Below are 23,955 nucleotides of genomic sequence, written 5' to 3'. Positions count from 1 at the left end.
GTCTATTAATATGATATTTGGTCAGAATGAATATCCATCATAGCACATTTTGTCTATCATACAGTACTACCATACTGTATAGTAGGGACCACAAAGGTGTAGGCATGGCCCTTGAAAAAACATCACACAAAACCAGCCTCACTTTTCCCTGACGACGATGAAGCAGTATAGGTTAGGTAAAACTAATCCAAACAAACCTTCAGATCGACTCGAAACACTTTCAACAAGTTGCTACGGAATTTAAAAAAAAATTAAACAAAATTTTCTACTGACTGACTGACTGACTGATGCCTTCGGACAAGTGTAACTTGATATCGGCTAAGCTATGGGCTTGATTTTTTCACTGTTTGACGTTGCTTCAACAGCTTTTGGCATACCGCAGTACGTATAATACATTCTTCATGGACTTACCAGTGTCCTCTTTTGTGTCCCATCATCTTTGTTGACAGTGAAAGGTGTCGATTTAGCGGTAGTGCATGATGCATGGCTTCCCTTCGTAATGGAAATCATCAGTATTTTTTGTAGTGGCTACTTTGATTGCAGAGGTGCTGTTCGAACAGTTCTTGATTCATAGTGCTGTGTAAAGGGTTGAACATAGCTGACAACGAAGCATAATGGATTCTTCACTTTTCAGATGATAATTGGCAGCTGTGGTGTGCCGTGCCATTTCTTTTTTTTGATGCGGTATGCGTGGGTTCACCAGTCATGATAATTTTATTTTACAAAGAAAGTTAACAAACAAGTACACAAAAAAAAACAACTAGAGTAGGGGTCATAGCACATCGATATAAAGTACTGAAACAAGCTGGAGTAATGCATGATATTAAATCACAGTAAAACAATAAGAAGTGTTATATCCCTACTGTGCATTTTTATTATGGTATCATGAGCACAGTAGGGATATAACACTTCTTATTGTTTTAATATCGTGCACTACTCATTTCAGTAATTTTTATTGATGTGCTATGGTCCCTACTCTAGTTGAAAAATCCAAAAAATTTGTGTACTTGTAAAGTTTCAAGCAGATAATATATCTTCTTGAAGTCACATGATCAGAAAGGCTAATAAGGCAGGATTTTGCAGAACCATGTAGTCACATAATATATGTTTTTAGTAGATGCATACATGGTGGATCTTTGCCTTATACTGAGCAATTTTCTACATAATATATTTACTAATCGTTGTGAAGGTTTTATTTACAGACATTTAGTTTTCTCACAGGTCCACAGTGGGATAGAAATTGTGACTGACATACAATACATATTGTGCTGTTGACATGGTGTTGTTACATAGTAGGTATTGTGTACAGTATTTTATGCAAAGGAGTCTAGGTGTGTATTGTAGGCTATTTGACTAATTGTGACCGGATCTGCGAAAACCCGACACAATAGTGCAAGCCTAAATTTCCAGTATAAAGCATATTTGCGTAGTATTGAAAAATTTCATAAAGTTTTTGAACACCTCTTTCTTAGTGAAGGAAGGGACTAAGAATAAAGACCTGGATATCATCTTATTTGCCTACTCAAGAGGAGTTAGAAAATCTTTGTTTTGTTCCAGTAGACCCAAGGATACGCCAGTTATGAGCGTTTGTTTACGTGACGTTGAAGTGATCATATGCAATCGATTTTTCTTCACGAATTTAGCCTTTGTATCCAGTGAAGAAAGGCGATAAAAGGACAAACTTACCCAGTAAATGATTCCCCTATCCATGGCGAACACGATGGTGGAAATTTCAGCCCAGTACGTCCATCCTTTCGTAAGTTACAGCCGTTTTAGTAAGCGCCTGTAATTTATTTTCCCAATACTTGCTGTACAAATCGATTTTTCTGTTGTTGCTACTTTGTAGGGCTGTAACTCCGAAAGTTATTGGCACATGAGGCTGAAACTTTGCTAGAGAATACACTTGGCTAAGTAGATTATAAATATTTAATAAACAGGAATTCGAAAAATGCACTATTGTGTCGGATTTTTGCAGATCTGGTCACAATTTATACAGTGGAACCAGACACTTTGGTACCCAGGTTGCTGCAGTGTAGAAGTTCTCATCTTCAGAGGTAAAACTATATGGTGTTGAGACCAAAATCTTTGTCCATAGAATGGAGGTTTTTCCTATTGTGTCCTTTAAATAACACATTACATACGTAGCTGTGTAAACTTGGGCTAAAATAGCATCAAAATGAGCAGAAGATGTGATGTATGAAAACACTCTGTGAAAAAAGAAAGTAATCTTTCGTAGTTGGCAGGATTTGAACCTGCGCGGGGAGACCCCAATGGATTTCTAGTCCATCGCCTTAACCACTCGGCCACAACTACTAATGTTGCTTACAATCTGTTTGTTTGCATTATGTATGCATGTTACAAACTTCATTATAAATGGACACACACGTACTCCTGTTTTTGATCCTGTTGGACACTGCCCATGTCATGTACACACACACACACACACACACACACACACACACACACACACACACACACACACACACACACACACTCGCGCGCGCGCGCCACACGCAGACAGACACACAGAGCTGCATAAACAACCTCAAATACACATTACAGAGATATGGATAGATAAATAGGCACACATGTGTGGCTGCTGTATTTGATCAGTGAATGTTTATGCATGCACTGGGAGTCACTATTTCTTCACTGTTTGATGTTGCTTTGGCCCAAGTCGTGCATTTTTGCCTACCACTGCAGCTACAATACATACATAATGGACTTACAGTACTTCATTGTGTCTAATTTCTTCCTCCACTACTGCGGAGGTATTGATTTATGGGTGACATGGTAAGTCTTCTGTGCTAGCTGTCATGAGGATCATCCATAATTTTCATATTAAGTGGACTGATTGTAGTGATTGGCATTTTTTATGGTAACTAGTCAAATGTAAAACTTTTCCTTGTGCTTGTTTAATATACAACATGGAGTAGTTATGGGATACGTACATTCATTGCAGTTTTGTAAGCTATAAACATTTACCGTGAAGTGAATTAAATGTTGCTACAAGAACGTGTGTACGTACATGCATCCATGTGCTTACTACTACAAACATGCAGTATGTATATTACGTAAGTACGTACATACACTGTACATTCAAATGATCAGTAGTTTCTTTCTCTTGCAACTTAGTAGTTGTGGCTGAGTGGTTAAGGCGATGGACTAGAAATCCATTGGGGTCTCCCCGCGCAGGTTCAAATCCTGCCAACTACGATCTTAATTTTCTTTTTTTGTCAACAGCATTTTCCAACATTTTAAGACCTTGTAATAGTCTGATTGCTTTTTATTACCGATGGAGCACAAAAATTACTATGTTTAGAACATCTCCACTTAATAAAAGATATTATAATTAACATATTTGTTAAGCTGCCTAATATACAACCTAGTCGTGGGTATTCTGAATTCACTCTGTTGGGGTGGAGTGATCTGTAGTCACTATGTATGCCACCAATATTTGGAGTGCAGTTTGTGTGAAGCATACTGCAGAACACCATTAGCTAGTGAAAGACACATTATTTTTGGTCGTGTACCTTCACTATTGACAAACCTCTAGCATTTCTTCTTCTGTATACTTATACCTCGTGTTGGAGCTTCATGTTTGTCTACATGTGCTTATCAACCATGATTACGTAAGTACAAGAAGCAAGTGTGTGCTTAACAAATAATAGGCGTTTAATATATATGTGTGCTTAACAGCCAAACTATACATTGTTCCACAACACAAATATTGAAGCATTTAAAAGTACTCTGTTGTCAGATTTCAGGTCAAATATTAGTCTCGTGCAGCCAGACCACTATTTCAGCGCTGGGGCTTATCGATTGGAGATTATAAGTGCCCGTGCTGAAAAGGGTCTGGTACACTTCCAATAGGCCAGTTGTGACAGCATCTCATTTAACACTTCGAGACTGTTGACTGATTCAAAGTCGCCAGTGCTTATAATTAGATACTCGTCGAGCAATTAGCCTATCAACACCTCAAATTCCTACCAGGTGCTGTCACAACTGGCCTATTGGAAGTGTACCAGACCCTTTTCAGCGCGGGCGCTTATAATCTCCAATCAATAAGCCCTAGCGCTGAAATAGTGGTCTGGCTGCATGAGACTAGTCAAATATTTGCACTATATGGTAAGTTCGCATTATCTCTCACAATCTTATCCCATTAGTAATACTACCAGTTGTAAAATATGCCCAACACTATATTTCAGTATACTATCTGAAAGTACATACAGGCTGGCACCCAACATTATGTATTTGTGAGCTTTTGAGTGTCTGGAACTGTCAACAGTTAAGCTGTACTTACTGTATATGTACAGCAGAGTTGAATCTGGGTCACTATTGTTGCTAGAAGCAATCTGAGGGAGTCTACAGCTGGGGGAGCATGCCCCCATATCCCTTGAGATGCTGTGTACACACAGAGACCTTTACACCATCGCCATCCCTCCCCCCATTACCTTGAGTTATTTCCTAGATGATGGGGTCAGACCTGGATCTAATTAAAACCAAGGTATATGCCAAAAGCTACAGTTTTGGTGCTGCACTACCGTATTAAGCGTAAACAGGTAGCTAAACAGGTAGATTATATAATTAACAATCAGTTGATGGACGTGGTCCCACATACGTAAGTTTACAGGTTTACAGACAGCAAAAACATGTTTACTATAGGTGGGTGTGACTTACAAACTTCAACAAACCTTATTGATAAATTAGCATGGTTTCACATATGCCTACAGACAGTATCACACATTCCTGATAAGTGGGTGTGGCTCACAAAAGAAGCTGGGCTGCAGCAGAGCTAAACTATGGCTAGTATACTTCCACACTAATTAATTCATTTCACACATAATCCAATCCAGGATGTTCTATTTACCAGGACAAAATGTGACCTGATTGACCCGAATGACCCAGGTAACCAACCTAGTTTTGACCCTGATGTACAGTGCTTATTATAATGATTATATTGTGTGCATGCAGTCTATTGGCAGATACAGTACTTAACACTAGATGTGAACCGATATGGTTTTTTGGCATGTACCGATATCCGATATTGATGCTACCAAAGGAAGCCGATATCTGATAGTTGATCCGATATTTGCATTCCAGTTTTAAGCAAACTAAAGTGTACAACATGTGCAAATATTCATTGCTATACTATGTCTGTGGTGGTAGGCACCCACAAACATTTTAATGTATATTCCCCCGAAGCCTTAAACAGATATTTCTGCATTACTCTGCATTTTAATGGCTTGTGAGAAAGCTGGTACAGCAAGTTTCCTTGGTTATCTGTGACTCTTCTTTTATTACAAAGGTACTGTATAACTGCTGATAAGCTTTCCAGCAACAAACACTAGAATCGTGTGTGTTTATATGGCTTGTCATAGTGTAGCGCTTGTTGTAGAGAGAACAATAAATCACTGGCACTAAGCAGCCACATGGATAACATAGAAAACTAATATACAATCCATTTATGTACAAATATTGCAACTATATATTGATAGCGATATCGGTCCTGATCCTACTGTTCTGTACCGATACTGATATTGTAATAAATTACCATATTGGTGGCCAATATTGTAGCTGATCCAATTATCGGTACACCTCTACTTAACACAAGTATGTTGTGTTATTTTTGTGTCAGTAGTTGTGGCTGAGTGGTTAAAGCGATGGACTAGAAATCCATTGGGGTCTCCCCGCGCAGGTTCAAATCCTGCCAACTACTATTGGTTTCTTTTTGTTTACATTTTTTTTGCTAACAGTATTTGAGAGCAGTTAAGCTGTGTGTACGTAATACTTCATCCATACAAAAAGATGTTTTACTAGTTAAAATTTCTTGCATCATATCTGACCAAATTTTGGAAAACTGTCGATCTACACACAATAGTACTTTTGCAATAAAACACATTTTAAAACTATGGGTAAAAATGCAAGCTCCAGAAAAAAAATTGTGCAAGTTTTTATTGCCTAACTGGTGGGCAAATTAAGCCTCCAATGGATAAATCCTTGGCATCATCATGTTCGCCTGTTCATAGGGAGTACAAAAATCTTTGTTTCATCTTCATGCACGAAAGGATTTCAAAGATACAGATGTTTGTTTACATTGTGCTGACAAAAGAATTTAGCGACGATGGTTTTTCAGTGAATTTGTCTTCCTTCTCGAACATAGAAGCATGCCTGGGGCAAAAACTATACCTTTGTGGATGCACAAATTCATGACGAACACAATGGGCCAAGCTTTAATTCCCTACGCTGTTGTATCAGTAAGTTATGATGGTTTATGTAAGTGCCTGTAGTTTCTTTTCTCAATAGCTTCTGTACATACACTGTATCAATTTATTTGCTCGTCTGGCTGTCTAGTGCTGTATTTCCAACGCTGCTTAACTTATGAAGCTGAAACTTAGCTAGTCCATTCCTTTGTCCCTGTAGAAAACAAAGAATAAATAAAATGAATTTTGAAAATTGTGTGGATATCAATGGTTTTCTAAAATTAGGTCACATATAGGTGTGAATACACATGCACTGCAGGTACATAGAGTACTGTATGCGTGGTACATTTGGCGGTTTGGCGAATTCTGTGCCAATTGCCAAATTAAAATCACCACCAAACCTTAACTACTGTCACCACGTGAATCCACGTTCCACAGCACATGGTGTTATACAAGTACTTTAGGAGGGTGAGCAAGGACAAAGATGACAAGAAATTACTGGTATTACCTGTGTCCAGGGAAATTAAAATAGCCAACGAAGCTGTAGCCAAAGCTATGGAATTGTCAAAGTCCACAGATAGAGGAAAGTACAACACTTACTCCAAACGACAGAGAGCTCAAATTGGGAAATATGCTGTGGACCATGGTCTGACTAAAACTGCAACTTGTTTCAGATCACTGTGGAAGATCCCAATCAATGAATCGACAGCCAGGGGGTTAAAGTCAAAATACTTAGACACGTTAAGTGAAGCTTGTGAAGAAACATCTAAGGATCCAAAGAAAGCAGGAGAAGCAGTGACAGTAGAAACTCTTGAGACAAAGCAGAGGGAAAGGCCCTTGAAACTTGGTGAGGAAATGGACGCTGCTGTCCAAGAGTATATCAAGTTTCTTAGATTGACGGGCACTGTTGTTAATGCAACTGTAGTGATGGCAGCAGTGGAAGGGATTGTGGCAGCAAGAGATGTAACCAAGCTTAGGTGGCATGATGGACATTTTTATGGTGGTCATATTAATATCACCAAAAGTTGGGCTAGGGCTATATTAGATCGAATGGGATACGTGAAGAGAAAATGTTCAACAGCAAGGAAAACTACAATTTTAGAATTTGATGAAATTAAGGAGGTGTTTTTAGCTGATATTGCTGCAGTAGCAGTGATGAGGAACATCCCAAGTGATTTAATATGTAACTGGGATCAAACTGGGCTGTCAATTATTCCAACTGGGAACTGGACGATGCACAAAACAGGAGCCAAAGTGGTACCAATTGCACGCTCTGATGATAAGCGACAAATAACTGCCGTGTTGGCAGCCAATGCAATGGGCAAATACCTCCCACCCCAGCTGATCTATAAAGGAAAAACGATGAGGTGCCATCCTGATGTGACTTTTCCACCTGGTTGGGATATCTGGCATACCGACAATCATTGGTCTAATGAGGATACAATTAAGCGATATCTCAAGAAAATCATTATTCCTTTTGTCAACCGTAAAAGAAAAGAATTGGGTTTACAAGTCAACTACCCTGCACTTGCCATCTATGATGGATTCCGTGGGCAGACTACTGATGCAATTTTTTCATTGCGTGCTACTCACAACATTTGTACAGTACAAATTCCTGCCAATTGTACTGACAAGTTGCAGCCACTGGGTATTGCAATTAACAAGCCCATGAAGGATCGCCTTAGGGCTAATTTTCAATCATGGTATGCTAAGGAAGTCAGCAAGCAGTTGAAGACGTCATCAGTTAAAGAAGTCAAAGTCGATGTAAACCTTGGGGTGGTGAAAATCCCTAGTGCTAAGTGGATTATGGAAGCATGGAAAGAGATGGAAACAAAGCCACAGATGGTAGTAAATGGAGGCTGGAATACTGGATGCCATTAAACTGTAAAAGTACTGCCACATACTTATAGTAGTAATGTACCACTCTGCGTGGGCAGCTCAAAGGCACCGCCAGTGCCATAATTTGTATATTGCACTGCTGCAGACCGCAGCGAGTGCATTATAACTTATAACGCACTGGTTGCGGTTTTGTAGACCACAACGAGTGCATTATAAGTTATAATGCACCGACCGCAGTGCAATATACACATATTGCACTGGCTGCGGTTTTGTGCAGCATAAGCACAAGTGCCAGTGGCGAAGACCACTACGACACCTCACCTAATAGGTGGAAAGACACTTCACAGATCACTCGAATTCTTTTATAGCCTGACATGTAAAGGTCGATTGTGGGCCATAACGTCACCAATACGTATAATGTTTACAAGCAGCCAATGGCGATCGAAAAAGCCAACGCGGGTGGCCACAACTCTAGTCTACATATATATAAACGTACGTATACACCTTACTAGTTTGGTGCCATCTTAGCCCAGATTAAACTGTAGTCCACTTCGACAATGACTCAATAAAACCAATATATTCTAAATAATACTAACCTTTACGTTCGATTGTGGTAACCAGTTTTGTCATGCCACCAGATTCGAGTTTAGCCAGTGTGAATAGTAAGAATTATACTAGTATCGTTTAGTAGTTAGGTTTTGTTTACTCAAACCGTCTATTTAGCTGCTTTTTTTCGCTCGAGAGAATCACTATGGCGATTAGTCTGGTGCTTAGTCTATATGGGACGCTGAGCACTACATGATGAGAGTCGAACAGCGAATGCAGGTTAGTGATATAACCCATAGCGTACTAGCTTTCAATATCTCAGGTGGCTGCAGTACTGCAAGGGAACGTCATCGCAACGTCCGGCTTGGTTACCCACAATCGATGTTAGAAACCTGGCCTTTATAAGTGTTACAGCTGTCTTGTGAGACTCTCCCCACCTATTAGGTGAGTGGTACATAACAGTTATACAACGTGCACTCGTGCTCTGCCTGTATAAACGCACTTGCCTTCGGGCCTAACGGCCCTCAGGCTCGTGCGTTTATATCAGGCAGAGCACTCGTGGCCGTTGTATAACTATGTATTATACAGTAGTTGTGCTTATAGATATGTGTAGAAATATTGTTTTGTTCAGCACTAATAGAATAAAGTTTCAACAAACACTAGGAAATTCAACAAACATGCAATTCTCAATGCAATTAATCAAATGTGTTCTCTTAAAAGTTTGCAAATACTTTGATGGTTGCTTTCCATAGGCTAGTGAAATGCTAGTGGCTATAGCAAATAGCCCACAATCCACAAAACCTTCTTGTTTGGGACTACCAGCAGCTATCTTAACAGTGATATGTGCTCCAAACTGTTCCTTTATTTTATTTAATGTTGGCTCATCAACTGACTCATATAGCGAATCATATATGGAGACTACTGGGTAAGATGTGATGGACGATGCCACAATCCAATGATTTTGTCGACAGTGGATGATCTGCAGGTATTTATCACTGGATACCGTACTGGTTTGACTACTGAAAAATAATGTAGACTGTAATCCAACAATACCAGAACTTTTAAACTGGGCTTTAAGAATCTCCTGTGAATAGTTGATATGCTTATCATTCAACATTAACCCTGTAATAAAATGTTTTATATGACACACCTTATGAATATTATCACCCACCTTTCACAATAGTTTCTCTATCTGCAATACTGAGCACTTTCCTATTGAAATTGACCCACTGATCATTTTGTTGTGATTCATCACCATCTCGCTCATCTGTTATTGGAACATCTTCTACACAAAAAACCTCTGGCTCTTGAGCCACAACATCTTTTTGCTTTTTACTAGGATGTGATTCTTCCTTGTTACCACTGTGTTCTCCATCTACTGATAATTTTCTTTTTTGGAATTTCAAAGTGCTTGACAAGACTTGCCACATTGGACAGGTAGGGGTTAACACCAGTGAATGTTAGCTTACATGGCACATCGAGGCCTCCCTGTCTTAAATCTGTCGAGTACTGTCTTGGTCCCATTATAGTACAACGAATTATTCCCCCCAACTCCAAAATTACACTGCAAGCAGCAGAAATCTTTCGGGGCACGTGGCTGACAACCATGGATGAATCCGAGGTAGCTGGTTTCAATACTGCCACTGTAAATGGATTACTTCTGTTTCCACTTTTCTGGTGGCAAATTAATTCTTCTCCGGTAAACGGCGTCCACACACTTTTATAAACATGATGACCATGAACAACTTGTTCACTCTCGTACTCTCAAGTGAGAAGCGACCGTGAAATGTTTCGTTAAACTAAATTAGTGTTCACCAATTTCCTTTCTTCACCAATTCGCCAAACTAAATGTTCGCCAATTTCCATTCTTCTCCAATTCGCCAAATTTAATGATTGCCAAATGTACCACACATACGGTACATAACACAAAAACTGTACAGTTAGTATGTAACAGTAGTGGTGGCCGAGTGGTCAAGGCGATGAACTTGAAATCCATTGGGGTCTTCCGCAGAGGTTCAAATCCTGCCAACTACGTACTACCTTTTTTTGTTTGTTTGATTTCCAAAGTTTGATGGACATTTTTTTCATTTAGAATTTTGTTTGCATACTTCTAGCTGTGATCAGATAACAAACTTACAATATTTGTATGTACACATTTATTGTGTCACTTGTGTGTGCTTATACTGTACACTGTACATACACATATGCATGTGTGTAATATACTGTATGATTACTTGCTGTGAACATTTTACATCCATAGATTGCAGGCAATGAAGAGAGAGATGCGTGTTAAGGAACTCAAAATGCTAGATGGAGCAAGACAACGTTTTATGCAGCATCACCAACAAGTGAAAGAAGCAGAATTGAAAAGGCTTGATGATGAAATTAAGCGTAAGGTGTGTGAGATGTTTAGGTACATACATAGATGTAGTAATCACTTAACATCGCTAATGGTTCAAGACTTCACTTAAATTCACCAGCAGAATGACAATGTATGCATAACTGACACCTGTGTATCATGCTATTGTCCACTTGTGTCAAGAACACCTCAGCTCTACAGTTACTGTTACTGGTTTTCACAATATATAAGTGCATACAGCGTACAGTTTTGTAGCTCACTGCTTGTTCCTTCCCTCAACAGATTTTACTTCGAGAAGAAGAAACAAAGATAGCATTGGATGATGCTGACATCAAGGCTGTGGAACTTGATGCCCAAAAAGCTCTGCTAGAACAAGTAAGCACTCACAAACTGAGGCTGCATAAGCACATCATTGTGTGTCAGTGTATGTGTGTACTTACAATATGTATGTAGAATTAATAGTACTACATGAGGTGTCTGCTAATATATATTTGTGGCTTATGTTTGCTGCATTTTGTCTTATCAATTTTGTGATGGGCAGCATTGATTGAAGAAAAGTATAACTTCGAATAATGCATAGTCGCACTTACAAACAAACATATACTACTTGCACACAGTAATTTTTAGAGTATAAACAAAGCAAGAGCAAAAGCAACAATTGATGTGTATGTGTGGTTTTAAAGTTGTTCCCTTCTTTGATATGCTATGTGCGACATACACAACACACAATGCATCATTTCTGCATATATTCACACTGTAGGAGCTACTCCGCAAACATGAAGAAGCCATACAACTCATGCGTGCTAATACTGTAGCACATGGTCAACAGGAGGAGCTGGAGAGAGAGCTGCTGGAGAGAGCCTTGGAGGAGGGTGGAGCTGGAGACAAGGCAGGGCTACTGGGTGCACAGTCACAACTTGGCAAGACTCAATTAAGACAGGCCAACCTTCAGATGCAGCATGAAATGGAAGCACTGCAGCAGTTAAATGATCTCCAAAGAGAAATGAACAACGACAATGTAAGTTTGGTAGTAGCAACTGTATATAGACATGTACATATAGTTGAAACTTTAACTATTGCATAAAACTTATTGTCAAAGTAATAATTCCTAACATTCTCTGGCATAGTTTACTGTATTTTTAGATGAGTTAAGTTTCTAGGTTGATGGCATGTCTAATTAATATCAAGATGGGACTTGATTGAATACCAGCAGTTTTGTTTATTTCTGTTTATACTGGTGAGACTAGAATAAGGAAACAAGGAACAAAATCATGAGACAAATCAAACTTTTAGTACTCGATAGCTTGCCAACCAAGCACCTAGACCCAACATTGCACTAAACACTGTACTTAAAGGGACTATGCACTCTAGCTCTGTGAAGCCATGTAATACTTTGTATAACATGAAAACGTGTTTATGCATACATGGAGGTGTTCCATTGAAAGTGGTGGTTAGATGGAGTGTTTTGTGAAACTTTATTACTTTTTCATACTATTTATAACCATATGATACACTAACTTAATATAAATGTTTAAAAATTGTTATAGAACACTTTATCTAGTGCATGTACATATGGTCATTAACAGTCAATTAATATCTTAATTTACAGTTGCTACAGAAATCACAAGCAATTTCAGTTAAGCAGAAACAGATACACAGTTTAGCAGAAGGCCTGAAGGATGAAGAGGTAACCATAACTATAAACAGTCTCCCAATAGTTTCTATCATGTGTACACACAGTACACAGTACTAAAGGAACGTGGTAAACAGCTACTGTCTACCAGGATGGACCAAGTGGTTGATGACAACAGAAGAATGGGAAAAATATCTCAACTAGGACAAGAACATCTCAATATTGACACAACTACTAGTACAGGTAAGCTGATACTTTCTTTCTTTGCTCCTGTGCCACTACTGTTCTTCGTAGACACTACTAAATCAAATGCTGTCACAGAGGCATCTGCTGAAGAACCAGCTTCAACTGATTTGTCAGGTAGCTAATCATTATTTACACAATCTATAAAGAAGGCCTAGCAGGTTGTTAAGAAGTAGTAACCCATACTGCCTTAATTTTTGTTACTGGCTTACATCGTATCAGACCTTTTATCCACCATAGTTTTGTGAGTGATTCAGTAATTCTGATATCTACTTATGTAAATTGAGAAGGCCTTTAATACATAGTAGCACACTTCATATACTTATGTACAGTGTATGTCTCAAGGCTGTAATCAAATACATACGTACATTTGTATGTTATCTCGTTGGGTAACCCAGAAAGAATCTTAATGTCTATGTAGATACAATTGCTCAGGACCTGAACACCTGTGTCTCAATTTAATTACAAAAGTGTTCAGTTATTTGGAATAAATGATGCCCACTCATTTATTAAAGGATTTGGTTGGACTACTCTAATAGAACACACAAAATACTCTAAATGTTACTTCTAGTTTTGGGGCAATCAATGTCCTACTGTATTCAGTATTGTGTTTTTATATGGTGTGTAGTGTCTAGTTGGGTGAGGAGAAGAGAGACACTGGACAGACAAGAAGCAGAGTTACTGTCTCGTGTAAGAAACCTACGACAGAGAGTATTACAACAGTCACTACAGCAGTCAAGAGACAGTAGTGCTAACTATAGCACCTCACTCAGTACTGAACCATTTAACAGTGTAGTAACACCCACCACAGATCATAATACATGATTATATAATTACAGTGTAAAATGTGTATGTGTAATACCAAGAGTTAATAATAGTGGGGAGGTAATACCTTAACAATTATAAAGTAACAGCCTACGTAAGAGACAGTGCTGCAATACATGGAAATAGACTGTCTCAAAACTAATACATGTACTGTGTGACTCAAAGCCACTCATCCAAATGTGCCAAATGATTACACCTTGGGATGTTAATAAAAAATCTTGTTACTGGCAGTACACCATTTATTTTTACACTATTCTATTCATTGGACTAGCCTGGAATCTAGCACTGGCATGGTGAATATAACCAACATTGTAAAACTAAAAGTTGAATGGCTTCACAGTTGTGTTTATCACTCAATACCTTCATAATCATAGCTCAATACAGAAGTTATTCGGATCACTGAAAGTAGGACACTTCAAAGACACTGTGGGATGGTCACAAAGTTTAGGGTATCTAGAGTAGCAGGAGTTCTACTATAAAACAGGGAACAGCCTGCATATGTGGTACAGCACCTATGCTCTAAACAGTGCTCATGTTAGTATTCTACACCTGTTATGGTGTGTATTGTGATACCTACATGTCTAGGTCTAGGGTGCAAACATCAAATGAACTAATTATGCTACAAAGCAGGGCCGTAGCCAGACTTTTATCTGGGTAGGTTCTTTTAGAAGAAAAGTGGACCTTTTTATATGACATGATTCAGATTATATTATGGTGTGTGCACCCAGCATGCAAAGCATGCTGAAACTAGGGGGGTTTGGGGGCATACCCAGGGCCGCCCAGAGAAATTAAAGGGCCCAGGGCAAAGAGTTAAAGTGGGGCCCTTGACCCAAGTTGTAAGGTGAAGACCAAAAATAAAAGAAAGGTCACAACCTGCTGGCAATGACAATAACTACCCGTCACCAACCATATCTCCTTATCTATAAGCTTGCTATACTGCTCCTCTGAAGAATACTGTGACTGCTCTATTAGAGTATTTAGATCTGACTGCTCTATTAGAGTATATCGATCTTTTTAAACAGGTATTCAGGGGGCCCTTCATGGGGCCTCCTGGGGCCCCTTTGAGGCTGGGGCCCGGGGCAAAATGCCCCAGTTGCCCCCCCTGTGGGCGGCCCTGGGCATACCCCAGGAAATTTTTTGAAAATAGATACTAAAAGGTTGAATTTAATGGCATTTCAGTCAATAAAAATAACACTTTTTTTAGGTAAGCTGAAGACCAGCTGTATGGATGATATCTCCTGGAGGAGACTGAGTGTGGCGCTGGACTAGACATTGGGTGGCCTGCAGTTCGAATCCTGGGGTAGAAGGGATTTTTTTCCTTTCTTTGACCCTTTTCTGTTTCACCTTATTGTTAGCTAGGCCATGTAATCTTTAAGTCTCCAGTTCCAGTGTGTTAGGTTAGGTTAATCCAAAGGCTGCAGCACATGTTGCTGTCAGACCTTCAGTGCAGGCCACTGTAAAGCTTTAATAATAATAATAATAATAAAATAATAATCTGGAAAAAGATCTCTACTGCTACTGTAATTGTACCATCTGCACATACATGTGTCTAAATATAATATATTGGAACGTCACAGTGAATAAGAATGGGAAAGATTGAGTACTCTCCCATGATCAACAGGGGCAGTGGAGCAGAACAAAGGGTGTCTTAAACAATGAAATTTACATATTGCATGAAGTTGAAGCATGGATGCTATTCGTGCACTCTGCATGAAGGGGCTTGTCCACCAAAGTCTTATATTTTAATGAAAGCTCAGCTTTAATCTACATGTAAATTAAGTAGCTTTTAAAAGAAAGTATAATTGTACTGTGACTGTTCCATTAGAGTGATTGTTCTATTAGAGTGGTTGACTGCTCTATTAGAGTATATCGATTTTGCATTGCATTTAATACAAGCACTGAATGAGTTACTCAGAGCACTTAATTCAGCTTCTTATTAATGGTATCTCGCAAACTGTAGCTAATGGACTTTTGCTCCTGAAAATTTGGACTTTTATACTAAAATTGCCGTGGACCTTTTTGGTTAAATTATGGACCTTTTTAGCTAAAAGTGTGGAGCTTTTTGCTGAAATTGTGGACCTTTTTTCCAAGAGGGCGGTTCTTCAGAACCCCCCGAACCCCCCCTGGCTACGGGCCTGCAAAGTAGCTTGTTATTGAATTTCCTTATCAAATTTAAACTTGCTTAGATGCTATTACACTCCAAAGCCACACTTTGTAAACTGATGCATTTGGTTACAATAAACATTATAAACCATATGCATGTAACAGCTAAATAACAACAGCTGTTTTAAAAGAATTTAGATGTATGAGACAGATATTTATATAGGTTGCATGCTTTAATGTTGGTCAGTAAAAAATAGAACCACAATCAGCCATTTGTCTCAAGCTGATACTGTTCACTTGTCAACTGCTGTCCAATGATGATGGTTATTTTAGTAGGTGTGCGTTCTCCAATACTGTTATATATGCAATAGGACCAGCGATATGATCAGCCACAAATTGTAGCTCCTGAGGCTTATATACTGGGGGTTCCCGAATTTGAAGCCACAGGGATTTCTAAAGCAATTCTAATCATAGTAATCCTAATGAAACTGTGCACTACATGTATCAGTGGCAGATACAGGAGGGTGTAATGGTTTCAGCTGAAACCCCCTCTGAAAATAAGGTGTGCACCCGAAATCAGTTTACGGAACAGGTGCAGTAGCCAAGCACACAATTCACATTCACTGCAGTAATAGCCAACGACCTAGTTAATCATTTGATGCCATCCTAGCATCACTCCTATTAGGGGTCAGAATGGAGGCTCTTCATATGTAACAAGTGCCTCTAAAGGTACTATTATTTTAAGGCTGATTACTGCTAATTCTAAAGGCTTTAATATAGTCCCAAGTAGGGATTTCTTAGGCCATAGAAAAGCTACTGCCTTTCTGCACACACACACATATATATATATATATACTTAGGAACCCCACACTGTACTCACCGATAACCAGAACACTAGATCCATGCATTGATAACAAAACAAGAGATTGTGTATTATTCTATTCAGAGGACTATAATTATAGCCTACATAAACTGAAAGGATCTAGCACTGGTCAGTATAACAGTGGAAATAACCATTGTGAAACTAAAAGTTGAATGGCTTTATGGCCATCCCCAGGGGCGGATCCAGGAGCCAGCAAGGGGAGGGGCACAAACAGGCTAAGTTGTAGGTGGTTGGGGAGATCCAGATTCTCTTGCTAGTTGCTGCATTTTTGAAGCAGCAAATAATCACCTCTTAGTAGTGTCTCACTGATGATTTTTTGTCACTTTGGCCTTTGAAGATGGTTGTGGAGTGTTAAAAGGCTCCAAACGTCTTAAACAACAACACGATAATTAATTTTAGAGGCGCTTAGTACGCACGAAGGTGCAGGGTAACAATTTAACAGCTAGTTTGTCACTGCTTTACTTCAGTTTGAGGTGAAATTGTAATAAGTGCTAGTAAAATGTACATACTTTCATGAGTTATATAGCTAAACTTATCTTGGCCTGACAAAGTTTAGTATTTTAATCACAAGTATGGCTGGCTCTTCCTGGGTCTTCCACGAGGAGGGGGGGGGGGCATTTGCCCCAAATGCCCCATCCTGGATCCGCCATTGATCCCTTCAATATGAATTATATAGTTATTCAGATCACTTAGGACACTTCAATGAGTAGGGATGCGGCGATTATGCCAGCATAATTTCGGGCATAATAGGTATGTGTGGGAATCAGGAATTATGCTAGCATTTTTAGGTGATTATAAAGCTTTAACAGTAGGAAAATCTGCAGATTGCATAATTCCGTTAAAAAAGATCGAGATACTCTGAAAGAGCAGTCAGAAACTCTAATAGAACAGTCACCGAATATTATTTACTCTAATAAAACAGTCACATTGATATGAAATACTCTAATACAGCGACCAGCTAAAAATTCAAGACTATTTGAAGCTTAAACATCAATGAAAATGGGCTGATACAGGAATAAACTGTCATTATCAGCCAATTATGGTGGCATAATTTTGGGAATAATGGGCAATTCTCAAAAGCATAATAGGTGATTTTTTGAGCACTGCTCAAAAGCATAATGCTCAATTTTTGGAGCATAATAGCCTCATGCCTATCAATGAGCCTGTGGAATGGTCACAAAGTTTAAGGTATCTGGAGTAGCAAGAGTTCTACCATAAAACAGGGAAGATGACAACAGCCCTGTGGTACAGCACCTATACTCTACAGCACTCAAATTAATAGTATTCTACATGTCCACCTGTTATAAAAGTTTATGGTGTGTATTGATACCTACATGTCCATAGATCTAGGGTGCAAACATCAAATGGACTAATTATGCTACATAGCGCAAGCTTTTTCCTTATCAAGTTTAAACTTGCTTAGATGCTATTACACTCCAAAGCCATGTGTTTGTAAATTGACACATTATAAAACAATAAACATTGAAAGCCATATGTATGTAACAGATGTTGAAATAACAACAGCTGTAGTTTAGGGATGCAGCGATTATGCCAGCATAATTTCAGGCATAATAGGTATATGTGGGAATCAGGAATTATGCTAGTATTTTGAGGTAATTATAAAGCTTTATCAGTAGGAAAATCTGCAGATTGCACAATTCCGTTAAAGAAGATCAAGATACTCTAATAGAGCAGTCAGAAACTCTAATAGAACAGACACTGAATATTATTTACTCTAATAAAGTAATCACATTGAATTGAAATACTCTAATACAGCAGCCAGCTTAAGAATTCACTACTATTTGAAGCTTAAATATCAATGAAAATGGTGTGATACAGCAATAAACTGGGCATAATTTTGGGAATAATGGGCAAATCTCAAAAGCATAATATATAACTGCTCAAAAGCATAATGCTCAATTTTTGGAGCATAATAGCCTCATGCCTACTGTAGTTATATATATATATATATATATATATATATATATATATATATATGAGACAGCTATCTCAAGCTGATATTGTTCACTTGAAGTACAGTTCACTTGTCAACCACCGTCCAATGGCGGTGGTTCTTTTGGTAAGCCATGATCTATTTTGATTATACAATAGGACCAGTGATATGATCAACACAAATTGTGGCTCCTGATTGCATGAGGCTTGGAAGTGAAATACCTGGCCATGGAGATTCCTGAATTTGAATAATAGCCACAGGGCCATCCTAACAATCTTATATTAATGAAACCCTGCACTGACACCGCAAGCCATAGTCTTGGGATTGAAGAGCTACTATTAATTGGAATGGGGAATGCACTCAAGTTTCTACCACAATAGACTCCCTTCAGTGTCAGCATTTCCTCCCAATGGAATAATCCCATGCCATAGTTTTAATACAATTTTTTTCTCATTGTTCTTTATCATTATTATGTAATTGCAATTGGTTTGTATATACTCGTTTTCAATGTACAGGGTTCCATGGATACCAATATGATTGTACAATAAGACTGGTGATGTGATCAGCAACAAATTGTGGCTTCCAATTGCATGATGAGGCTTGGGGGAAAAATACCCGGTGGTTCCTGAATTTGAAGCCACAGAGAATTCTTAGGCCATGCATAGAAAGATTGGACATATTCTATTCAGAAGACTATAGTGTGTCGAGACATGAACTTGCAACTTGCTTGCCCACGCACTTTTTTTGTAAATGAAGCTAGATATGTTCTACAAGTGTTTTAATACTTTTTGCTTACATAATTATATTGCTTTATGTTGTTTCTCCCTGTCTGTATTGCTGCAGTATGCATGATAAATTTCCTTTCTGAAGCCATTAAATTGACTGCACAATCACAAAGCAAAAGCTAAATTAAGAAACTGCTCAATACAAGCTTAGTGTAGACAGCCTTCTTCCAGAAAACAATGAGTAGCTACACATCAAAAATTCTTGAACATGTGAAATACGTAAATTACATGTTTCAAAAACCTGTAAAAATAAGATAAACAGGTATTACCTCTCTTTAATAGCACCTATTCAATACGTTCCATGAGAGCTTCCAGCAACTAAAATTGTACGAAATATATAGAAGGTTAGTTTTTAAAAATATAATTAATATTTAAATTGCTACATATTTGTGGTTGTTACCATTATAATAGGTATACAAATATTTGAACATGTTGTTGATCTGAAAATCAAAATTGTGAAATTTTAATTTTTGGAATTACATGCCTTGGTACACTATACCACAATAATTGTAAAATAATTTTCATATGGAAAACGTGTACAAAAATTTCTTACACGAAAAATTTTACATAAGATCGAACTACTCTAATAAAGCAGTCAGTCACATTAATCATGCAAATATATTTTTACATGAAAAATTTTATCACGAAATTTAAAAAGCAATTTACGGTATATAAAAAGGAATCTAGACAAGTATAACAGTAAAAATAGCAGCCATCAGTAAAATTAAAGTTGAATGGCTTCATGGTTGTGTTTATCACTCAAAAATATACACAGCATGATCTCTTCAATATAGTATTCGGATCACTGAAATTAGGACACTGTGGGATGGTCACAAAGTTTTTGGTTCCACTCGGGGTACTTTGAGATAATAAGTCACTCTCTAGAGTTCCTATGGATACATATACTTCAATTGACAAGAAGAAACCATCCTGACCACCTGGCAGACTCTTTAAGAGTTTGAGCGTTAATCAGATGCCTGCAGGTTCGAGGCTGCCCAGGTCCAGTCATCTCCTTTCTCCACCTTTTCAAAACATACTTTATCCTGGATGTAACAACTTTAAACTGGCTGTGGGACCAGGTGTCCTACAGATCTTCAGTACTTGTGCTGTAAAGCCTAGCCTTAATCAATATAAAAGGAAGGATGTTTCAACAGCCTGTGGTACAGCACCTATGCTCTGCCTGCTATACAGTGCTCTTGTTAGCATTCTACACCTGTTATAAAAGTTTATGGTGTGTATTAATATATATTGATACCTAGATGTATACAGGTCTAGGGTGCAAACATCTAATTATGCTACAAAGTAGTTTGTTATTGAATTTCCTTGTCGAATTTAAACTTCAGATCTGTTGCACTCCAAAGCCACAAGTTTGTACTTTGATACACAGGCCTGCTGATACATCATAAAACATAATTACAATAAACATTGAAAGCCATAATAGCCATAATGCATGCATGCAATAGCTATGTACAGCTGTTAAAAACTACAAAAGAATTGATATATGAGACAGATTAAAAATTCACTTGAATTGTCATTATTAAAATTTTTACCATTAACCTACCATCACGGCCATTTCTTGGCCGCCACCTTGGATTTCACATCTTTTTTCACCATAGCCTTTTTGAGGGCCGCACTGTTTTTTTACAGCTTGGCTGTTTTGGATTAGATATATATACACTTAGGAACCCCACACTGTACTCACCGATAACCAGAACACTAGATCCATGCATTGATAACAAAACAAGACATTGTGTATTATTCTATTCAGAGGACTATAATTATAGCCTACATAAACTGAAAGGATCTAGCACTGGTCAGTATAACAGTGGAAATAACCATTGTGTAACTAAAAGTTGAATGGCTTTACGGCCATCACTTCATGATCCAGGACACTTCAATGAGCCTGTGGAATGGTCACAAAGTTTAAGGTATCTGGAGTAGCAAGAGTTCTACCATATAAAACAGGGAAGATGACAACAGCCCTGTGGTACAGCACCTATACTCTACAGCACTCAAGTTATTAGTATTCTACATGTCCACCTGTTATAAAAGTTTATGGTGTGTATTGATACCTACATGTCCATAGATCTAGGGTGCAAACATCAAATGGACTAATTATGCTACATAGTGCAAGCTTTTCCTTATCAAGTTTAAACTTGCTTAGATGCTATTACACCCCAAAGCCACGTGTTTGTAAATTGATACATTATAAAACAATAAACATTGAAAGCCATAATGTATGTAACAGATGTTGAAATAACAACAGCTGTAGATATATATATATGAGACAGATATCTCAAGCTGTTATTGTTCATTTGAAGTACAGTTCACTTGTCAACCACCGTCCAATGACGGTGGTTATTTTGGTAAGCCATGATCTATTTTGATTATACAATAGGACCAGTGATATGATCAACACAAATTGTGGCTCCTGATTGCATGAGGCTTGGAAGTGAAATACCTGGCCATGGGGATTCCTGAATTTGAATAATAGCCACAGGGCCATCCTAACAATCTTATATTAATAAAACCCTGCACTGACACCGCAAGCCATAGTCTTGGGATTGAAGAGCTACTATTAATTGGAATGGGGAATGCACTCAAGTATCTACCACAATAGACTCCCTTCAGTGTCAGCATTTCCTCCCAATGGAATAATCCCATGCCATAGTTTTAATAAATTTTTTTTCTCATTGTTCTTTATCATTATTATGTAATTGCAATTGGTTTGTATATACTCGTTTTCAAAGTACAGGGTTCCATGGTTACCAATATGATTGTACAATAAGACTGGTGATGTGATCAGCAAGCTAGCTCATTACAAGCTTGGTGACTATAATGAACAAGCTAGCTCACTACAATAAAATGCAATTTGTGCATATGTGATGAGCTCTAAATGTGATATGCATAAAATACACTTAGATGGAGTATATAATGTGTAGGAGATGATAGTTCACATTTGTAATTTAATGAGGCAAATGTGAACTATCATTCTACACATCACATACACCACAGGAGGACACGCTAACACATTCAGAGCATATCACATACTCACAAATACACTTTTTATTGTAGCAGAGGTAGTATCATAGTTCCTCACAAAGGGGTGGAAAGTGGGACGTAGAGGAGTGGGAAAATATAGACCATGATTGAAATCCAGACATGGATGCAGAATATTAAAATAGGCCATCCACCAATTCTTCAAGACAATCAACCTTACCAAGGCCAGAAATTGCCATTGAGCTTTTAACACCACCTGCATCATTAAAACCAGCACTACTATGGTAGTGTGGCTACCCTCTGGTGGTGTTTGATTTTGCTTGATGTGCAATTTGTATCAAAATCTGAAACTGTTGTAACTATTTGCTCATTTTAAACTGCAGGTGTTTAGCTTGCATGATAGTTCAGGACAGGTGTTATTTTCATGGGGGCCGATAAATCGCTTGGCCCATAAAGAAATTGCATTCAAGTATTTCTGCCACACTTCTAAGAGTGTTAGTAATTGTATGCAATTACAGTCATAATATTACACCCTATCATGAGGTGTAAGACCTCTGTTTTGGGGTGTTCCAATGAACAATTAAGGGTGTTTACAAAATAGTAGCACCCGATGGGTGTGACTATAAACCTCTTATGATGGCTATTATTTTCAAGGGTGTTGCAACAACACCCCCTTCATTTTTAGAACATTATAGGTGTTATGGTAGCACCTAAATTTTAACAGTGTAGTAAAAGAATGTTTGGTACAAGACTTCCAAGTGAATGTTAAAATAAGCACACAAGTGTATTGTATAAAACAGCACAAAGTTCACTGAATGTAGAGCTCCAGTTGATCAATCAAAGGTGATCCACTAGTAAATTGGTAGCCACTGCATATTCTAGCTTCTATGTCACTAGCAGTGATCTCACTCAGCTCTTGATAAAACCATGGCTGGGTAGGATTGTTACAACAAGAACTAGCGATGCAACCGGATCCGTCCCACAATGGGTCATCAAAATAATAGTCAACTGCCTCGAGACTATTATAAGTTCCTGATTCACAGTAATAGTCAGTTCCAACATAGGAAGGAGGGGAATACCCTGGATGAGTGGCACAATAACAATTGCAGCAATCAGAGCGGTCATCATATCTTCCACTAGTGAATGTCCAGATATGTCGACGAGGACTACTGTTATATGTGATTAGTAGACCATCAGCATAATAGTCATCTATTGTTTGATCAAAATGTGACCAATGAAAGCCAAGTACCCCTCCCTTTTGATATCCTCTTGCTTTACCACACACCCTCTGGTAGCTTGTTCCATTAGTGGAGAAGAAGGAAGAAGAGCAAGCACCATTAGAGTTACTGGCCACACGACAGAAACTAACGCCAGAGTGAGTGTCTTTACGCCATCCACTGGGACAGTCATCTCCTGTACTGATATCAATTTTGGCAATTCTTCTCCATTCTCCTCTCACACCGGCACATGAAGAAAGAATTCCAGCAGCAATTGCTGTCATGTTACAATATGTCCACTGGTTGTTATTAATATGATAGTATCCCGACTTGTCACCAGTTTCAGGATTATTGTTGTAGATGTC

General features: G+C 38.3%; 1 protein-coding gene and 3 non-coding genes across 4 annotated transcripts in view; 3 read left to right on the top strand and 1 right to left on the bottom strand.

Moving 5' to 3' along the window:
- LOC136263683 (TBC1 domain family member 31-like) overlaps window positions 1–13,710 on the top strand; it is a 51,551-nt gene extending 37,841 nt beyond the window's left edge. Inside the window, exons 17-23 of the mRNA XM_066058316.1 lie at window positions 10,849–10,984; window positions 11,230–11,322; window positions 11,708–11,965; window positions 12,557–12,634; window positions 12,688–12,823; window positions 12,875–12,940; window positions 13,452–13,710. Of these exons, the coding sequence (XP_065914388.1) occupies window positions 10,849–10,984; window positions 11,230–11,322; window positions 11,708–11,965; window positions 12,557–12,634; window positions 12,688–12,823; window positions 12,875–12,940; window positions 13,452–13,648 (964 nt within the window). The 3' untranslated portion in view covers window positions 13,649–13,710. The remainder of the gene's footprint in view (window positions 1–10,848; window positions 10,985–11,229; window positions 11,323–11,707; window positions 11,966–12,556; window positions 12,635–12,687; window positions 12,824–12,874; window positions 12,941–13,451) is intronic.
- On the bottom strand, window positions 2,232–2,313 carry Trnas-aga (transfer RNA serine (anticodon AGA)). The gene has a single exon. It is a non-coding gene; the product is annotated as a tRNA-Ser (tRNA).
- Window positions 3,135–3,216, top strand: Trnas-aga (transfer RNA serine (anticodon AGA)). Its single transcript has one exon. It is a non-coding gene; the product is annotated as a tRNA-Ser (tRNA).
- On the top strand, window positions 5,638–5,719 carry Trnas-aga (transfer RNA serine (anticodon AGA)). The gene has a single exon. It is a non-coding gene; the product is annotated as a tRNA-Ser (tRNA).
- Window positions 13,711–23,955: the final 10,245 nt, after the last annotated feature.

The sequence above is a fragment of the Dysidea avara genome, chromosome 8 (assembly GCF_963678975.1).
Source record: "Dysidea avara chromosome 8, odDysAvar1.4, whole genome shotgun sequence".
NCBI classification, from domain to species: domain Eukaryota; kingdom Metazoa; phylum Porifera; class Demospongiae; order Dictyoceratida; family Dysideidae; genus Dysidea; species Dysidea avara.
The sequence above is the reverse complement of the archived record's forward strand: the minus strand, read 5'-3'. Positions and strand labels throughout refer to the sequence as shown.